Source organism: Blennius ocellaris (genome assembly GCF_963422515.1).
Source record: "Blennius ocellaris genome assembly, chromosome: 14".
In the NCBI taxonomy this organism is placed as follows: Eukaryota; Metazoa; Chordata; class Actinopteri; order Blenniiformes; family Blenniidae; genus Blennius; species Blennius ocellaris.
The window spans coordinates 19,324,615-19,342,845 of record NC_137663.1 but is presented as its reverse complement, the minus strand read 5'-3'; the positions used below and the strand labels follow the sequence as shown (position 1 = coordinate 19,342,845).

The following is an 18,231-nucleotide window of genomic DNA, read 5'->3' as shown; positions in this document are numbered from 1 at the left end:
ACTAATCCACACAGAGCAGAGACAGAAACTGGATGACTGGGAAGGATGAGAAGAGAAAAGGAGAGAGCAGTCCGTGGTGGCCTGCATCAGTCGTAACTCTGAGCTTTATAAAATAATGAGATTTTAAACCCGATCTTAAAGGGAGACAGTTTGAGAAATTCAGAGCTTGTTCCACAATAGAGCAAAACCTGATACCTGAAACCTCTGCCTCTGATTCTACATATAGAAACTCGGGAGCCTCCAATAATGAAGTACCAGTACCTGTTCTCATCTTACAGGCGCCGGACTCCAAACCAGACCAACAACCTGTACACTTGAAACTTGAAAATGCCTCCATCCACTTAAACTATCAGGATGTTAAACTGTTTTCCAGGTTTGATGAAATGAACACAGGATAACGCCCCCCCCCCCCCCCCCCCCCCACCCCCCCCCCGCACCCCACAAACTAAAGTACAATTTCTAACACCACTTAGTGATGGCAACAACTACTAATTACCAAATTGTAACAAGAGCCATGACACCATATGTTCTGTGACTCAGATTGGCATGTGTGAATTTATACTGCAGCGTGTCTCACTGCTCGATATCGTGTGTGTGTGTGTGTGTTTTTTTCTCTTCATTCAATTCACACAGTACTCACTCCGCCTGATCTACTTTTTCCAGCGGTGCCGAAAGCTTGAAGAAACAACACTTGTCTAACTCAAACACCACATTCCTTCATGTGTTTTTAAAATACTCAGGCTATTTCCCCTAAAGAGTTGAATTGAAATACTAAAAAAAAAAAAATGTTTGCTCCTTCAGCTTGGAAATAATTGTGGTTGTATTGCAGACGCCTGACATTTCAGCCTTAAACCCACAGCATGGAGTAGATAAATTGAGTTTCTTTCAAGGAGCTCCAGGCTGTAGAGAATCTCGGTGTTACTCAACTGAAGCATCACTCTACAGCAGCCATGTTTCTTGGGGTCAATTCATTCATCGTCCACAGAATCAAGTATATTGTATAATTCTTTTTTTTTTTAAAGGCACTGTAAACATCAGTTGTGTTGTGAGTTCACATTTTCTCGCAAAAAGCATCTTTCAGTAGATCATTAAGCTCCTAATTGAACTCAGTGCCGCTTTCCCAAAACTGGGTTTTGCCGAGCTAGTGGGCATGTGAGTCAGCTGATGAGATGCAACATGAAGACCAAATATTTGCCTTGTTGGATTAGATGAAATAGAAACAATAGAAATGTGCAAACTGCAAAACAAGAGCTGACAAATGTCTATGTGGGTTTATTTGGAGGACAAGTGAAGATAATGGTGGAGTTGCACAAAATAATTCAATGCTTCCACTGAGCACCCATTAGGAGTTTTCTGGACTCCCATCTTTGCACTGACCTACTCTCAAGCACACGCTCCCTGCCAGGGGCCACAATAAGAGCCCCACCCCCCACGCAAATGTGAGCAATGGGCAATGGAAGTTCTCTCATCCGTTCAGTAAAACCTGAACACAACAGTGGGCCAAGTGGCCTAAAAATAAACCTTCCTCTCATCTTGAAGACTGGCGTGCTGCTTCCGTGTGTGTGTGTGTGTGTGTGTGTGTGTGTGTGTGTGTGTGTGTGTGTGTGTGTGTGTGTGTGTGTGTGTGTGTGTGTGTGTGTGTGTGTGTGTGTGTGTGTGTGTGTGTGTGTGTGTGTGTGTGTGTGCAAGCGCAAGCGTGCGTGTGTGCACGTGTGTTCGAGAGACAGTATTATGCGAGTACTCATGCATATCTGTCTGTTTGTACTGCATTTACCGCTCAAATCTTTGAGTTGTAGCATTTTGTTTGTTTTTTTTGTTTGTTTTTGTTTTTTTGCAACAAAACTGTATTTTGAGTTAACTAATCCTCCATGTTTGATTCCCTCTGCTCGGAGGGACTCTTGTGCGGGACTCATTTCGTAAGATGAATTCAGACTGTGTCACCACACTCATGTGATAATTTATGACTCCTCTCTGCTCTATTAAAATTTGTCCCTGACAAAACTGAGCATAATTGAGATAAATCCAGATTTCCATTCAGTTAGCACTGCAAGCAGATTAAATCTCTCAATTTTTTTTTTTTTGCATTTGTTAGTGATTGGCAAAAAAATTTTGATTTGTTACTGCAATATGAAATGACTTCGATCTGTCCTGCGAAGGACTGTGTGACTGAACTGAGATGCTGTTAGATTGTGCTGCGTCGCGAATATGAAAATGTTCTTTAATTGTAATAACTGATTTTTCCCTTGTTCTTCCACAGGGCATGTATATCAAATCAACATATGACGGTTTGCACGTAATCACTGGAACCACTGAAGGAGTAAGTATGAGCCTCCTTGTGTTCACCCTTCATTCCCTTGCAGTGTCATTTGTCAGCTGCGGTGTGCCACTTACAGATATATCACAGCAATCTCCATCTCTCTTCAGTCTCTTGCTGACCGTTGTAAGAAGATCCATGCCGGAGATGAAGTCATTCAGGTTAATCATCAGACGGTGGTAAGACCATGCCCCCCCCCACCCCTTTTGTTTATTTTGTGTGTTTTCCTTGTTCACTGTCTCAATTTGCATATTTATGATTTCTATGTGCATTTTCATTTGCATTTTCAGATTGTTTATGCAAATGTCTGTTTAAATCCTTCATACTTGTTTTGTACACAAAGAGACCCCTGCCACAGAATGTGTGTATTGTGTGAATGTATATGCATTCATGTATATGCACATCTGTAGCTCAGCACATCCACAGCAAGCTTGTCTGGCTTGCTGTGGCAAGAATAGCTGGCTGTAGTTGTCTCGTGTAGGCAGTATTTGAGGACTTGGAAATGTTACTAGGGATGGATTTGTTGTCCAGCCTATTAGTTGAATGGCCTATTGAAAGCAGATCGAGTGGTGGCTTCTAAAGTCAGCTGGATTTCTGTCTCGGTGTCGACATTATTTGCAGATTGCATTGTATTTATTGTAGTTGACAGCGAAATGCAAAGGGGGGAAGCATCATAAACGACAAGTCATTAAGTTCTTTATCCGGGCTCCTGGGAGCGCTGCGATTCATTATTCTCATATGAATATAGGTGTCTGATGACCTCTCATCATTATCAATTGTGTTTGCCTTCAGCCTAGACACTAACTAGCCACAATAATTGTCCGTCCGCTGTTTTTCCTCAGTCAGACATAACTACTCAAAAGGCCTGTTGCAGAAGTGTACACAGCATAGAATAAATTCAGCAGGAATGAAAGGAAAAATCCTCCGGTGGTGCAGCATTTAAATATAGCCCCCATTGTTTAAAATAATTGCCACTTGTGTGTGCAACAGCAAGACATATGATAATTACACGGTTCCAGTCAGGTTCATTTCAGTCAGTCAACTCACCCACTGAATGCAGCCATTTTTATGGAGAAATAGTTGAAGTGCACAGTTGATTTGGGTGTCAAGGCTCTTTCATTTCACCGAGGCGTACTTAGCTTAAAGGCTGCCAAAGTGAGAGCATAGAGGTGTCAGTGCAAACTGCTCACGGGGAACCAAAAGAAACACGCGGGATGCAAACAGACCTGCTCAGGGCAGATATTTTAGCCTGTCACAGTGGGCTAATTAATGATCTTCTGAAAAGTTTGAATGGACCAGACCTGTAATTTGTGCTCCAAGTTTTACTGGTGACCTTACAGTGTGATTTGCTTCAGCTTCTCAAAGTATGTGGTTAGTTAAAAAAAACAACATTTTTAATCAGTTTGCATTTAGCTCAGTGTAATGTGACACAAATGTTTTGTAATTTTATTTATCCCTCTTTGAGGACCACGCTATAGCCATTTCTGGCAACTCACATGTACTGTACCTGCCAATATGTGATTCAGAAAGACCAGTTAACCTGACAGACATGCCTTAGGATGTTGTAGCACAGAGGGAAATCCGCTGCACGAACAGGGAAACATGCAAACTCCACAAAGAAGGGCTCTGAGCCTGCAGTCACAGTAGGATCTTTTCGATTTGCAGCATGCGTGCTTCACCACTGCGTGGCAAATTTAATTTGGACGAACATGGAAGGGAATTAGTTAAAGTGTTTCAAGCACAGGATGTTGCTCCTTTGATGCATAATGTTCATGTGTGGTGAAGAAGTGGGACACAGGTGTTCTCAGATGGATGCAGAGGATGTAGCTGTGAAAGAGAGACATCCTGCTGTGGTTCTCGCTGAGTGAGCAGCAGCTGAGTGAGTTTGACAGCTTAAGTAGGCGATGGCAATATGTAAACACAGTTGACGTGTCTGTTGATCCAAAACTGCACTGTCACTCATAAAGAGTGGCATGACAAGCTTGAGTGCTGGTGTTAATACATTTAATTTACTGTGGCTTTCAGTCTCCTGCAAAGCAGTGATGGTCAGTTGTTTATGAGCGTCCCCTCAGGGGATCTGAGAGAACCTTTGGAGAAGCTGCATTGAACTGAATGTGTCCGTCGTGCCCCAGATTAGCAGCGGCATCTCCTTGAAGATACGAGACAACCGAGCGCTAAGAGAAGCTCTGAAGGGTCGAGGAAGGAAAAATGAATTCAGTCGAACCTCAAGGTTTTGAAGAACACGACCAGGGGAATAAAAAGACATGCTTGCAACGGTTCAGGGATTTATAATTGAGGCAGGTGGGAGTCCTCCGCCACTGAGACACAGAACAAAGTTCAGTGGCTAAGAGCATCTTTTGCGCTGCGAGAGCGACGGGGACAACGCCAGGGGCACACGAGTTAAGCAAAATTCAGGACTGGCGAGCGCTACATCAAGATAGGCTTTGAAAACATATATAAATATGGCAATAAGCAAATTCAGAGATTATTTTTGTGGTTTTGAATACTGGGGTTTGACATTGTCAGATATGCTCATAAGTAATGGCGGGGTACATTAGTGCGGGAATGACTAATTGGGGAACATTTGAATTTATAAGAAATACTTGATGCCTCGAAGGAAGATGAACCATTGAACTGATACTTTTCTAGGAAACACTTATTTGCTGAAAATTAGGAATCTACTCTTAAATAGACACATTTTTAAGGTCAGACACAGAAAACCACAGTTTTTTTTTTTTTTTTGATCATAGAATAAAGCAGGCTTGGAATGGAAAATGTTTCAGTCTGTCTCTTTAATGGGTTTTTTCTTTAAGAAAGATTTCTGTGTTGTGGCTGTCAAGGTGAAAAATGGCTTCGGAAGGAACAAAGTGATTGCTAGGTCAGAGCCTGAGAAATGCCCCCGTTCTCAGATTTCCTGGCATACTCTGGACGCACTGTATGTGGTGAAATCCAGTGCAATCAGCCAGGCTCGGATGGAGCTTTCTCCCACAAACTGGACCTGGCATATCTGGTGCAGCAGCAGACAGTGTTTCTCTGGGCGGGATATTTATTTATTTTTTTGCCAAATGTCATTAAAACTGGGTTAAAGAGTATTTACAAGGCATGCAGCTGTTCACAACATACATCATCAGGCCTCACCACCACACGACAGGAGGTGTAGGAGATACCCCGGGGCATCCAACTTTGCATTTAACATTCTCATCAACATAAATCTCAAAGACGGCAGGCTGCGCTGCAGTTGTCAAACATAAGAATCCCCAGTGTTATCAAAATCACATTTACAACACCCAGAATTTTTTTTTGAAATCCGTACAAACTTGAATCAAGCAGAGATAATTTAGCCCTGGCCTCTTAATGCATTTTTGGTCCGAAATCACAGCCTGTTGTTTGTGCAGTCATGATAGATGCCTGTGTGTGTTCAGGAAACCCTTATCGTGCTGTTCTCGTTTGCAAGGTGGGCTGGCAGCTGAAGAACCTGGTGAATTTGTTGCGCGGGGACCCTGCTGGTGTCACCCTGACACTTAAGAAACGCCCACAGAGCACGCTCACATCAACCCCTGCTCTGCTCAAAAACATGAGATGGAAACCATTAGCTCTGCAAGTATGATGACTGCTTTCATGCTCCATAGACATGTTGATTCATCCCTGTTTCTGTGTAAATATACGTGTTATTTGTATGTGCCTATCTCTGTACCCTTGCCCTGAATTGCATGGCAAATAAGACTACACAGGTTGAGGACGCTCCACACCAAAATCTTCAATAAACTTCATATAGCTAAAACTAACATAGGCAAGAAAGGAAACTGACATTTGTGGACTTTATTTGAGATTGCGACGTGATGTGTATTGGTAGAGATTTTACTGTTACCACTTATTTTTTGCTTGCAACTTTACCTCTGCACTTATACAAATTATTCAAAAAGTTTACAATACAGCTTTTAAATGCTAAATTCTTCAGTTAACCTTGTACCCAATTGCCTGAAGGTTCCAGCGTCATTCATTCAAAAGCTAACATTTTAGCCCTAAGTGGCATCTGTTGTCCTACTTCAGCCAAACCTATTACATTATTAGGATCGTGTGCATGAGCCAGCACGGGTGGAAATGAGAGGGGATGTGTATTAAAGTAGTCCAGCCTTTCTTTGAGTCCCATTCCAGAGAAAATGTTTTCTCCCCCTGAGGCCCAGAAGCGCAGTCCCGCTCAGCCTCCTCTCCCTTCATGTCCTCTCATTCTTCTTTTTCACCTAAATCGAATCTGCTCTCCTGCTGCCACTTTTAGAAATAGATGAGAGCGAGCGGGGAGAATGTAGAAAGTGTAATGTTTTCTCTTCTAATATGTGACTAAAATTAAGAGTGTCCCGACAGGCTCTTAAGTAACTGTAAAGGGCATTGTGCGACTGAAGTGGAGCAGAAACTCTGCCCGTCATCTCAGTGTTATGATGCAGCACACAGAGCATTCACCAATAAATCTCTGACGCTGGTCTGCTGTGAGTTACGCATCGTATTAGCATACTTTATGACTAATTAGTATTCTGTTTTTGAAAAAAGCTGCTTTGGAAGTTCACGTTCTATCACTGCAAAACATGTATCTTGTGCTTGGATTACATCAATCTGACCATTCAATCGAGTTAATGTCCTTGGAAGATCCTTCTTTAAACACAGTAAGTGTAAGTATATGAGTGGATTGTCAGTAAAACTATATTAGGTATGTGCTTATTGTTTAAACTATCCTAACTAAATCAGGGAGCAGCGTTAAATAGACAATATTAGCTGTGTAAAGATTTCCTTGACCTTAGCGCGAGGGATGACTGGTCCGGTACTCCAACCTTTTCCTCCTCTTTGCACCAGTTAGAACTGGAGCATCAGAAGCGTACAGTACACTGCTCATTTCACGGTTGAGATGCCCGGCGCCGCAGTTTGGATGGAACGAGCGTTCCCTGACTGACTAAACTGCTGTGAACTCCCAATTTTCATTGTGTCAAACCCTGTAACTGTTTCTCTCTCTCCCTCTCTTCCTCTCTGTCTGCCTGTCTCTCTGTCTTTCACACATGCTCACACATCCACATACACTCACTTACACACAGCCAATCTTCCCTCAGAGCCCCAGCAGCAGCGTCGCTACGCCCACCAGCACTTTAAGCACTCCATCCAGGCGGAGTAGCTGCGCCCTCCAGGACCTCTTCATCCCCCCTCCTCCAGCGGAGCCCTACACCCCCAGGTGACAACATATACACACGAGACTCACAAAGGTCACACGTGCTTCATTTACCAAATATAAAAGGTATCCTGCTGAGTTTTTGTCCACCGGTGGCACTATGGAGCTTCAAAAGCTTCATGTGTGGTTTACCACTTTTTTCTGTCATGCCCCTTGATACATGGGGAATCCTTACGGTGATTAACTGTCAGGAGAATTTCCTTGTACAATAAATATCAGAGAGACAGAATACACAGGGATCAGACTGAGAGTGATTTGAAAGGTTGAAGACAATTTTATTACATTATTCTTGCAAGAAGAGACAGTGTCACAGTTCAAGCTTTGCATGATTATCCAGGAGTTTGTCTGTATATGACGTTAGGCAGCGTCTTCTTAAAGGCTGAATTGTTTTGAGCCCGAATTGAAGGACACCAAAAGTAGCACAGCGGTTCCAAAAGTGCTGACATGGGTCATCCTTGAAACTCAGACTGCAAATTACACATCATTCAGACCAAACTTTCCCTATCATTAACATTTGTCCACATTTAAGAAATGTATGAATAAACACATTGTGTAATTTCCTACTTGAGAATTTATAGAAATATAAACATACATTACGCTAAAAAATAAACCAATTAGATTGATCACATGAAATATTTGATAAATCTTCTCTGCAAATGAAAACAGAAATAATCTGTCAAACACAAATTTTACACTGACCTTGTTTGTCATACCTTTGAAATCCCACAATACACTTATATAAGAAATGGTGACTGTAAATGGTCGGGGGAAAAAAAGCTGCTGATGTGTTTTCATTGCTTTATCATTTCCGTCAAGTCCAAACCTTCACTGACATGAGAATCGTATTCTGTTACCAAAGAGATGACAAGGGAAATCTGCCAGAGGACGATCCTCAATCGGAGGTGCATGTCGCTGAGGGATCTGAGTCTCCAAACTCGTACCTCGACCAGGAGTGTCGGAGGCGATTTCCTCTGGTGGAGGAGGATGCTATACTCTACTGTTACGAGTACGACCAGAACCAAGAGGTGTCATCGGTCCGCCGGGGGAGCACTCCTACCTATGGTAAGGTCTGACGATATGCTGCTGTAATTGTTAGAGCCAAGAATTCAGAGTCAACGTGACGTCTATACGTTTTGGGGTGTTTTTCATATATCTGCAGCTGTTTGATGTGAGCGTGTGTGTGTGTGTGTGTGTGTGGGCAGCTGTGTAATATTGTCGATCCACGTGCCTCTTTCCTCCAGGCAGGCTCAGGCCCATCTCCATGCCAGTGGAATACAACTGGGTGGGAGACAACGAAGACCTGGCCAAGCTGAAGAGAGAGAGCAGGAGAGGTAAGTGGGAAGTGGTGGGATAGAGAGAAAAAGAAAGGGAGGAAGAAAGAGACAGAGGCAGCCCTGGTGAGTGGGTGGATATCTTATAATATCCTCACCGTCTCCCATCTTAGAGCCATGAAGTACAAGGATGAGCTGCCCTGTCAAACCTGATAACATGCTCGATATCAGCCCCTGCTTCTATCTCCTCCATATATTCATAATCTACCGACTGCCCCCATCCCTTCATCCCTGGTTCCACGTTTCTCTCCCTCGCTCTCGCCGCCGCCGCTTCTCCATGTTTGGTTATAAAAAGTACGCCGTTGCCGGAGCAACGGTGTACTTTTGACAACACGAGCAACACTGTGCAACGGTGACCTGAGATTTTCACATTTTGTTGGTGGCTGTTGAGATAGGTGGTAAAAGGAGTGGGAGGAGACTGAAATCTCTGTATTTGAGTCTCAAAGAAAGACTTGTGAGTGATGTGTTTGTTTCCTCTGGGGACGTTTGTGATGTGCTGCTCCTTTGGGCTTTTCAGAAAAAGTGATGGTGCTATATTTATCTCCGAGAGACAGTATTTGGAAGTTTTTAAGGGCTTCCTGACGACTTCTTCTGTAGATTTTACAGTGCTTTTTGCAGTAGGAGCCTTTTGAAATGTCATCTTCCACTGATCACAGATGGCTGGATGTTCCATACATAACACCGATAGTCGATTCATGTTTGTAAAAGAAAATGAGATTAAAGATGGTAAATGCAGATTTATGTTGCTAACAGGGTGTCAACCGCACTGCATGAAGCACAGACAGCACAATTTCAGTTTTTTAATACACATTTTCAAAGGTGTTGTACAAATAAATCTACATTTTGCGTTCATTGCTGCGCTTGCTGCTGCTGTGTCCGTGCAGAGAATTCACTGCTGCGGTTTGCAAGTGAAGACAAGCCCCCCGGGGAAGACTTCCTGCTGGGCCGCAGCCTGAGTCAGAACAGGAGGAAGGCTGACCGGGGAGGCAGCCCCACCCACTACACACTCGTCCCTGCCCTCCAGATGGAAGTGTCCCTGTCCACGTCCAGCTCTGACTCTGCATCCCTCTATCATGTCAGTCTCGTAAGCAACACTTTTGTCAGCCTTTAAAGTCGTCCATGTCCCTATTAAGACATTTTTTTTACTTGCAGGTTTTTGAGCGATCTTCACTACTGTCAAGATCAAAAAAGAAGAGCAAAGGTAGGATCATTCATTTTGGGGAATTCCACTGAAAGTGCTCACATCGAATACAAGCAGGTGTTTCAAGAGGTTTTTTGACCTCCCCTCCAATGCCCGGCTCCCCTGCTGGTGCCTGCAGGTGGAAGTCCTCTGTCTGCAATCAGCAAGCGGCGGATTTCCTGCCGGGACCTGGGTCAGGGCGACTGTCAGGGCTGGCTGTGGAAGAAGAAGGATGCAAAAACCTATTTTTCACAGAAGTGGAAGAAATATTGGTTCATCCTGAAAGACACGTGCCTGTACTGGTACATGAATGAAGAGGTGAGCAGCAGTGATTTCTGTGAAAAGAGAAACCGGCACCAGAAAGATTTTATCTCTTAACTGGAGTTATGATTTGTCTCTGCTTCTGCTCACCTCAGGATGAAAAGGCAGAGGGTTTTGTCAGCCTCCCAGAGTTCAAGATCGATCGTGCCACTGAATGCAGAAGGAAGTTGTAAGTTGTAATATTGTAATTAGAATAGCTATCTTTCCATCCGTCCATCATCTATAAGTGAACTAATCCCAGTTGACTGGGTGAAGGGAGGGTAAACTCTGGAGAGATCACCAGTCCATTATAGGACAATCACACATTCTCTCACATTTGTACAGACAAGCTATTCAAACACTTAACACACATATTTTTGCACTGTGGGACATAACTGGAGAAGTTATACTTATAGAGTAAACCAGTCATAGCCACCCGCCTCCAATCAGTGGTTCCACTGGGGATCGAACCCAGGACCTCCTGCGTGTAAAGCAGACATGATCAACACTACAATATCAAACCAAGCAAACAGCACAATTTTACTGACGTTCAAATGATTCGCACTCATAAACCATGGGGCTTTTACCATTCTGACAGTGGAACAAACAATCTGATTTTCTCAAAAATAACACTTGAAACCTGAAATCGGCATTAAAAAACAAAGCCTAAGCCGCCAAAGCAGCAGGTGGGCAAATAAATGAATACTGAATAACTGATGTGTCACCAAGTGCAACATTGTCAGGAAATAAATCTCTTAAACCTCCATAAACCAATATTATAACAAAAGAGAGTGTTTACATAATATCTCATGTGCAATATAATAATTAATTCTCAGACCACTGTGTTGCTGTTGTTTTTGTCCCTGGGGTGATTTCTGCAGAGAGGGATGTACGTAACTCGACAGTGATAAGCCAGGAGGGTTTAACACAGATGATAAGTGGGACGATGAGCACAGGCTCCATTTAAGGGAAGGTTTAAAGATAAGGAGTGCAGGAAAACATAACACATGAAACTAGACAATAAGAAGATTCATGTTTTCTAGCTTAATCACTGAACAGTAGCTTAACACTAATTATTAGACGATGCAGTGACGGAATGGGGTGAGAACAGGATAATTAACTTCTGTTGCTATATCACAGTGGATTGAAAGCCAAAAGATGTTTGTTTTTTTCATAATGGAATTTAATATTTACTTGTTATTTTTTTTGTTTGTTGTTTTTTTATTAACTTAATCTAGTGGAAAATCTGTATGCATTTAGTTTTAAATTAATATTTGGATGTATTAGCAAAATGTCGAGGTTGTATGCTGCCTTTTGCCTATTGTGCCACAATCCCAAACTGGATAAAGCTGTACAGATGATGGATTGATGGATGGTTTAATTCTGGAAAAATAACTTAGCATGTCTTAACAGTCTTGATAGTTTAAAATAGTCATCGCGTTAATATCCTGGGCTATTGTGAACTCACAGAGCAAAACTGAATACGACATTTAATGCACTGACATCTTGTTGAGTTCACGGTGTATTAAAAATGTTTTTGAGGTATTGTGCTTTATAATTGTGATAATTGTGGAGTTTCTTTTATGTTGAGGACTCTGATGACAGACTGATGGGCTCAGGTTTGACGAAAACATATAATTTGCAGAATAGGAGCAATGCATCTCTCAATGCAAACAGTTTTTGTGCCACAGTGTGCTGCATTTATAACCGCTTGTCAGTTTGTCTTGACAGTCTCCTGTATTCATATGTTAATCTACGCTATACGTCCCTGTTCTCACGCTCACATATGATTAAATCGGTTTCTTTTCAGTGCTTTCAAGGCTTGCCATCCCAAGATAAAGACCTTCTACTTTGCTGCAGAAAATGTAGACGACATGTCCCGGTGAGTTAATGCGGCTTTGATAGCCACGCTATAAACTCCCCCATTCCCACATTTAAACCCCCCCTACTGTCCGGAGATTGAATCCACCCCCCCCCACCAACTGGATTGCTGGACTTCCCACTCACTCAGTCACACACACACACACACTGTTGCACACAGTGTTTCGTCGGATGTGGAACTGCTGTGCGTCATGACTGTTATTCTCCCCCGCAGGTGGCTGAGTCGTCTTAGTATGGCAGTGGCGGGCTACTCAGAGCAGGAGAAAATGCGCCAGGACCAAGGTGAGATTAGTCACAATCTGTTCATGGTGGTGTAAAAAAAACAAAAAAAACCCCCAAAAGAATCTGCATCTGTTACTGGTATTGACCAGCTATTGAGCTGTATGCAAAACTTATGTAAGAGGGACATCATGCCGTTACTTTCAAACTGAAGAAACATTTTGATGCACATATTTGGACGTTAAAACAAATGTGTGGAATTGTTTTGCCCAGTCTTCACTTGGCAATGTTCTATTTTGCCATCACAGGTTCACAGCAGTCATTTTCCAGCTTCCTCATATAGATAGCGGACACAGGCAGCTCAGTGCTGCACGTCAGTTGATTTACACCCCGACCCTTCAGATGAGATCGACCTATGAGCATGATGGATTCTTTAATATGACGAGTGAATTAGCAATCTGTCTTAGATTAACTCTTCAAGACCCGGAGAAATCTGTTTGCGTCTGTCTCTCTCAAGAGATCTGTGACCTGAAAGCAGAATAGGATTGCTGCAGAGGGTGGAGGGATCTCCCCTCTGGTCAAAATGTCCCATCTTCTGAATTAACTTAAATATAATAAAGAAATAACGAGAGAAATAATTTAAAATATATATATTTTTTTTATACAGCATTTAAGCTACTTCCACAGCAGGCTGATCAAAACAGTTCGCATAAATATACGTTAATATCCGAGTAAATCAAAGCTGTCAATCCTTTTTCTCCACTACTTTTTTGAGTGTTTGAATATTATTTTGGGCAATTTGTAGATTCAAAATATACTACACAATTGTAAAAGTAACCAACTCCATCAAAAGCGCAACTTCAAAATCTGCACAAATCTCTAATAAGAACCAGAAAACTATTGTCAGAGCCATGTTAGTTTTTAACAATAAAAGTGAGATTTCTGTTGGGAGGCCCTTGGAAATCAGTTACATTTAGAGTTCTGGATTCTTAACCTTTAGACAACGTCATGATGAGATCTGCCACAAATGTTGCAAATATGTAATTGATGTCTGGATAGAAACACTCGATAACTCCTCAGGTGTTATTGAGTTGACATCATTTCAGGTGTGTACTGGTAAATATTTCATGTGTTTTATCTTTGAAACATATTCATGTCTACGTGCTGTAGAAATGAATCTGCTTTAACTCGAGTTGCAGACTTTTCACCTCCAGATCTGCAGAGTCAAATAGAGGATTGATCAGCTTGAACTTTATTGTATTGGATGACATTGTGTGGGTGAGATGTAGTAAGTGATCTGCAGACTTCAGTGAAAAGACCTTATTTCTAGATCACAGGCAGAGGCGTCACTTCCATCTCACATCACATTCAATTATCTCTGCTAAATGCTAATTTTAGGGCTTATAATTGTGCACTTGTTATTTCCATCTTTTTTTCTGGGGTGTTCTTCAGCCTCTTACGAACAGGAAATGACGCAACTTTCCCTTTTAGCTTTCGATCAGCCTACGTAGGAAGCTGGCCAAGGTGGTGGGTGAGAAAAGGTTTGTCAGTGCTTAACAAGCGAGAGGGGCTTCTTCTTTTAGAGATGGGTTTCTAGATCTGTAACACCCTCAGTGAGCTTAACAGGAAGTTCCTCTCAATGTTACGGCATCGTCACACTCAGTCTAAGCATTAAAGCCGGTCCTTTTACGTCACACCTCCACCTCATTTGTGCTGTCATTCCTCCTTCAGAACACTTATTCGGAGTTTGCTCGTTCTCAGGTGATGCTGCTGTTCATTTGGAAAAAGATTCTACATGTTTATGGTTTGCATCAGCTATATAAATGTCTTTTCTCATTACAGATTACTGGAGTGAGAGTGACCATGAGGACATGGAGATGGCCTCCATGCCGAAACAGGACAGTCCACCACCACCTTACGACACCTACCCCAGAGCAGCCTCAGTGAGTCTGTCAACACTCCCGTCATGATGCAGGGAAACATTTTTATAAACTCGAGTACGAAATCTTTCCCACTCGGCTTAATTAGAGTCAGTAACATGTATTTTTTAATGAAGGGATAATTTCCTGTGTTAGCAGTCTCACCTTTTTCACAGTGTCTTCAAACTATTTTTGGCTCATAATGTAAGATTAATTTCCTATATTTCTAACCAGAAGCCACAGTTATTAGTTATAATAAAAAAAAAAAAAGAAGAAGAAGAAAAGAAATGGTTTTAGTTTTTAATATTATGAGTGCAGCAATAAAAAATGAAACAGTTAGCTTTTCAGTGATATTAGTCTTTGGATTAGTGCACCTGGACTGTTTGGGCCATGTGACCCGGCAGTAAAAATGAATCCTACAAACAAAATCTAAATATTGACGAAAGATGATCAAATGTACACAGATTAGTGCAAAATTGAAGTGAAATGAATGATAGTTAATACGTATAAAAACATGACATGTCTTTAGTAGACTTTTTGAAAATACCTTATTCATCTTCTTTTGTGTTATATATGAAAAATAATACAACTATTAAACCACTTCCCCCTGAGTTTCTTAAAGTATTCTGATTATGATGATATTCTGATATTGAATATATAACCCTAACCCTAACCCTTCTCTTATTTTAGGCGAGTCCCTACCTGGAACCAAAACGTGGTCACCTCTCCTCCTCTGACACATTCCAGTCTCGCTCCTCTCACGAGGACTTCCACTCCGAGCCTCAGGAAAGCAGCGGCAACAACGGCGTCTCCTCCGGGCAGAAGACGAGCGGCCACCGAAACTCGTGGCACGACCAGATGGAGGGCAACTCCAGGATGCACTACCTGCAGACGTTTCCCGTGGAGGAGTCCCTGCTGACTGAGGACAGAGACCAACTGGCGATGGAGTACCGCAGACAGTCGACTCTGCCGGCGCAGCGCAGCCTGCTGCAGGAACAGTACCGGGCCCTGCCTCTGCCGTTCAGGGCCAGCATCGACTCGGAGGCCGGAGGGAAACCCCGCAGCTTCACTCTTCCTCGGGACAGCGGGCTTCACGCCATCCTGGCTGCCACCGCCGCCGCCGCCGATCAGAGGGAGCCGCAGCACTACCAGCTGGACCGGCCCAGAGACACAGGTCTTTAGATATATGATGATAAATAGATAAATACTCCTGTATTTCATCATGTTTTTTTGTTTTGAATAAAAGAATCTGCTCATGGGGCAAAGTTCATAGTTGACAGTACTTCAAAAATCTTGAATCATTAACTTGTAAAATTGATCTAAATATGAACATGTATTGAGATTTCAAGCAAACTATTGTTGTGGCTTGTTTTAGTTATTTTAACTCAATGTTATAGCTGAATCATTTTGTTAAGTCCAAACCACATTTCTAATACAAACTCTGCTTGTCCATAATGAATACTTTAAAACAAAAATATTAATAATTTTTCCTACTTAAACATGCTTCAAGGTAGTGCACACACACGGAAAGGACATTTTGATTTTTGATTTAGGAGGTCAAAAATGACCGAAGAACGTTTCTCAGCATAAATGCTGTTTTTCAGTCTATTTTTCTGAGGTGTTTTTAGGGTTTGTATTGCCCCTCCAGGGGACAGACAGTAAAACCGGTGATGTTCAGGGTGGGTGGGGTTCGTTAAAAAGCAGCTGTTGGGCAGTGTTGATGTCTTTGTGGGGGGTGGCGTTGGTCTGATGTTATGATCTCCTTCCTGTTTTCCTCTTCACAGTGAAGCATCGCTCCCAATTTCTAACAAATATGCTTTTTAAGTCACACCAAAGTAGAAACCATAATTTGATATGAGTAGAAAATCCCTCAACAAACCTGAGTCACGTTGCTGCGTTTGAATCTAGGCAGACAAACCTATAGAATAATGAACTATTGAAACACCCTGTATGTGTCTTACCCAGCAAAGAAACCCATGAATCCACAATTACCATATATTGTGCTTAAACATTTAGTTTGCACTCTATCTACTGGTATTTAGTAATTTTGAAAATGATTGAGCTGAAAATAAGTTGAGCTGAACCCATTCTGAACGCTGGTAGATTACTAGTCGAATGAATTGTTCAAACACAAAAAAAAAGCTGCAGGAGGCTTTTAAAGCAGATCAAAGAATGTCACGTTTTCAGCACTCTGAGATCCTGCAGACCTGTGAGGACCTCTCTCCAAATCAGTGCTCCATCCAGATCAGTTTGTGTTTTGTTTTTTGTTGTTGTTTTGTTTTTTTTATCTACGAAGGGCTGAACCAGTGCCTTTATTTGTCATCGGTTATTTAATTTAAGCTGCTAACAGGCAGTTAGAGTCAGCAAATGTCAGAGGTTGAATCCTCGCTATTATTACATTATTGGATTGGAGTTGAAGCCCGCCCATTTGCCGTCTCTCTAAGACCTCCAGGGCAGTTGTCTAAGTGAGATGAAATTTAGTGTTTTATTTGATACTGATTTATGTTGGCAGTTCACTCCCTTTCTCTCTCTCTCTCTCTCTCTCTCTCTCTTCCTCACACACGTTCTCTCTCTCTCTCTCTGTCTCTCTCTCTTTTCTGTCTCTCTCGATCGAGATGTCGTGGCGCCTCAGGGCGGTGTTTGGAAGGTGAAGCGAAGAGGAATCCTTTCAGCCCATGTTAATGTTGAGTTGCAAACAGGATAAAGAAGGAAGCCCGAGGGTCCTCTCTTCTTGTCCTCGTTCATCCATTGCTCCACCGTTTGTTCTCTTCACCACTTCCTGTAAAGATGAGAGAGAGCGAGAGAGAGAGAGAGAGACGCCGAACAGGCGGACAAACAAAGCCTGATACATTTCAGAGCAGAGCCCCAAAGCTGTAGACATGATGTCCAAAATACCAAATAGACAACTCACAGAATGACAGCCCGAGTGTAGTGTCCAAGATGTCCCAACAGGGGGCAGTACATGTAAACAAGTGACTGGAGTAGATGAGCTGTTTGCCAGATTTCTTCTCTTACTGGGTTTTTTCGAAAGAAAGAAAAACACAAAAATCAGGACTTGTACCACAAAAATATTAGAAATATAATAACATTCATCATAGGATGCTGTGAAGAAGACCAAACCCATATATTAATGAGAGATCCGAAATACAGCAAGCAAATAAATGCATGTTATGCATGTACAATTTGCACTAACTGATCAAAATGACACAGCACTGCTTTTTGAGTAGCAAATAGTGCAACGTGAATTGTTACTCAATTTCAACCTAAAACTTTAGTTTAAATAAACATTTATCAGACAGCTGTGATGATTTAACTTTCTATGTTTTCGATGTTTATTTTTCTTGATTCCTTCATTGTATCTTCATTCTTTTATCCCCATAAGGCCTGTTGAGTGGGAGGAAATCATCTCATTGTGTGTCTCCACAGTTTCAGAGCAGGTTCAGAGTTATTTCAAGTTTTGTTTTTTTTGCAGAGTCATTTAAATGTGTGGGATTCGATATATAAGCTCATGGGCATATTTAAAAAAGAAAAATGTTAATTTCAGGAGTCTCAAAACAAGAATTGTCTCAGAACAGACGTCTTTGTGCGCTTGATAAAGTCAGACATTATTTAAACAACAGCATTAGTCTTTCTAGCTCAGTTGTTCAGTGTTTATGGGATGAAACATCAACCATTCACATCCATTAATTCACTAAATGTAGGAGTGGGAGACTAACTTTTTTACTAAAGTTTTGGGGAAAACCCCTCAGACTGACATGCTGAAATGCTCTGATTTAGCGTTTTTCCATTTTGTTTGTCGTTCTTGTTACTTCAGTAATCATCTGTGATGACACGGCAACTGTAACGTTTGCCTTCAGCCGTCAAATCGTCAGCAC

At 42.0% G+C, this 18,231-nt stretch overlaps 1 protein-coding gene across 1 annotated transcript in view; it reads left to right on the top strand.

The window, feature by feature from the left end:
* LOC308139239 (connector enhancer of kinase suppressor of ras 2-like) overlaps positions 1 to 18,231 on the top strand; it is a gene marked incomplete at its 5' end in the record, with an annotated part of 30,271 nt that overhangs the window by 10,877 nt on the left and 1,163 nt on the right. The window contains 14 exons of the mRNA XM_080508603.1: positions 2,258 to 2,317; positions 2,425 to 2,493; positions 5,769 to 5,915; positions 7,396 to 7,529; positions 8,386 to 8,588; positions 8,768 to 8,857; positions 9,742 to 9,941; positions 10,010 to 10,058; positions 10,177 to 10,355; positions 10,454 to 10,527; positions 12,148 to 12,219; positions 12,433 to 12,500; positions 14,280 to 14,380; positions 15,047 to 15,530. Coding sequence (XP_080364729.1) covers positions 2,258 to 2,317; positions 2,425 to 2,493; positions 5,769 to 5,915; positions 7,396 to 7,529; positions 8,386 to 8,588; positions 8,768 to 8,857; positions 9,742 to 9,941; positions 10,010 to 10,058; positions 10,177 to 10,355; positions 10,454 to 10,527; positions 12,148 to 12,219; positions 12,433 to 12,500; positions 14,280 to 14,380; positions 15,047 to 15,530 — 1,930 coding nt within the window. The remainder of the gene's footprint in view (positions 1 to 2,257; positions 2,318 to 2,424; positions 2,494 to 5,768; positions 5,916 to 7,395; positions 7,530 to 8,385; positions 8,589 to 8,767; positions 8,858 to 9,741; positions 9,942 to 10,009; positions 10,059 to 10,176; positions 10,356 to 10,453; positions 10,528 to 12,147; positions 12,220 to 12,432; positions 12,501 to 14,279; positions 14,381 to 15,046; positions 15,531 to 18,231) is intronic.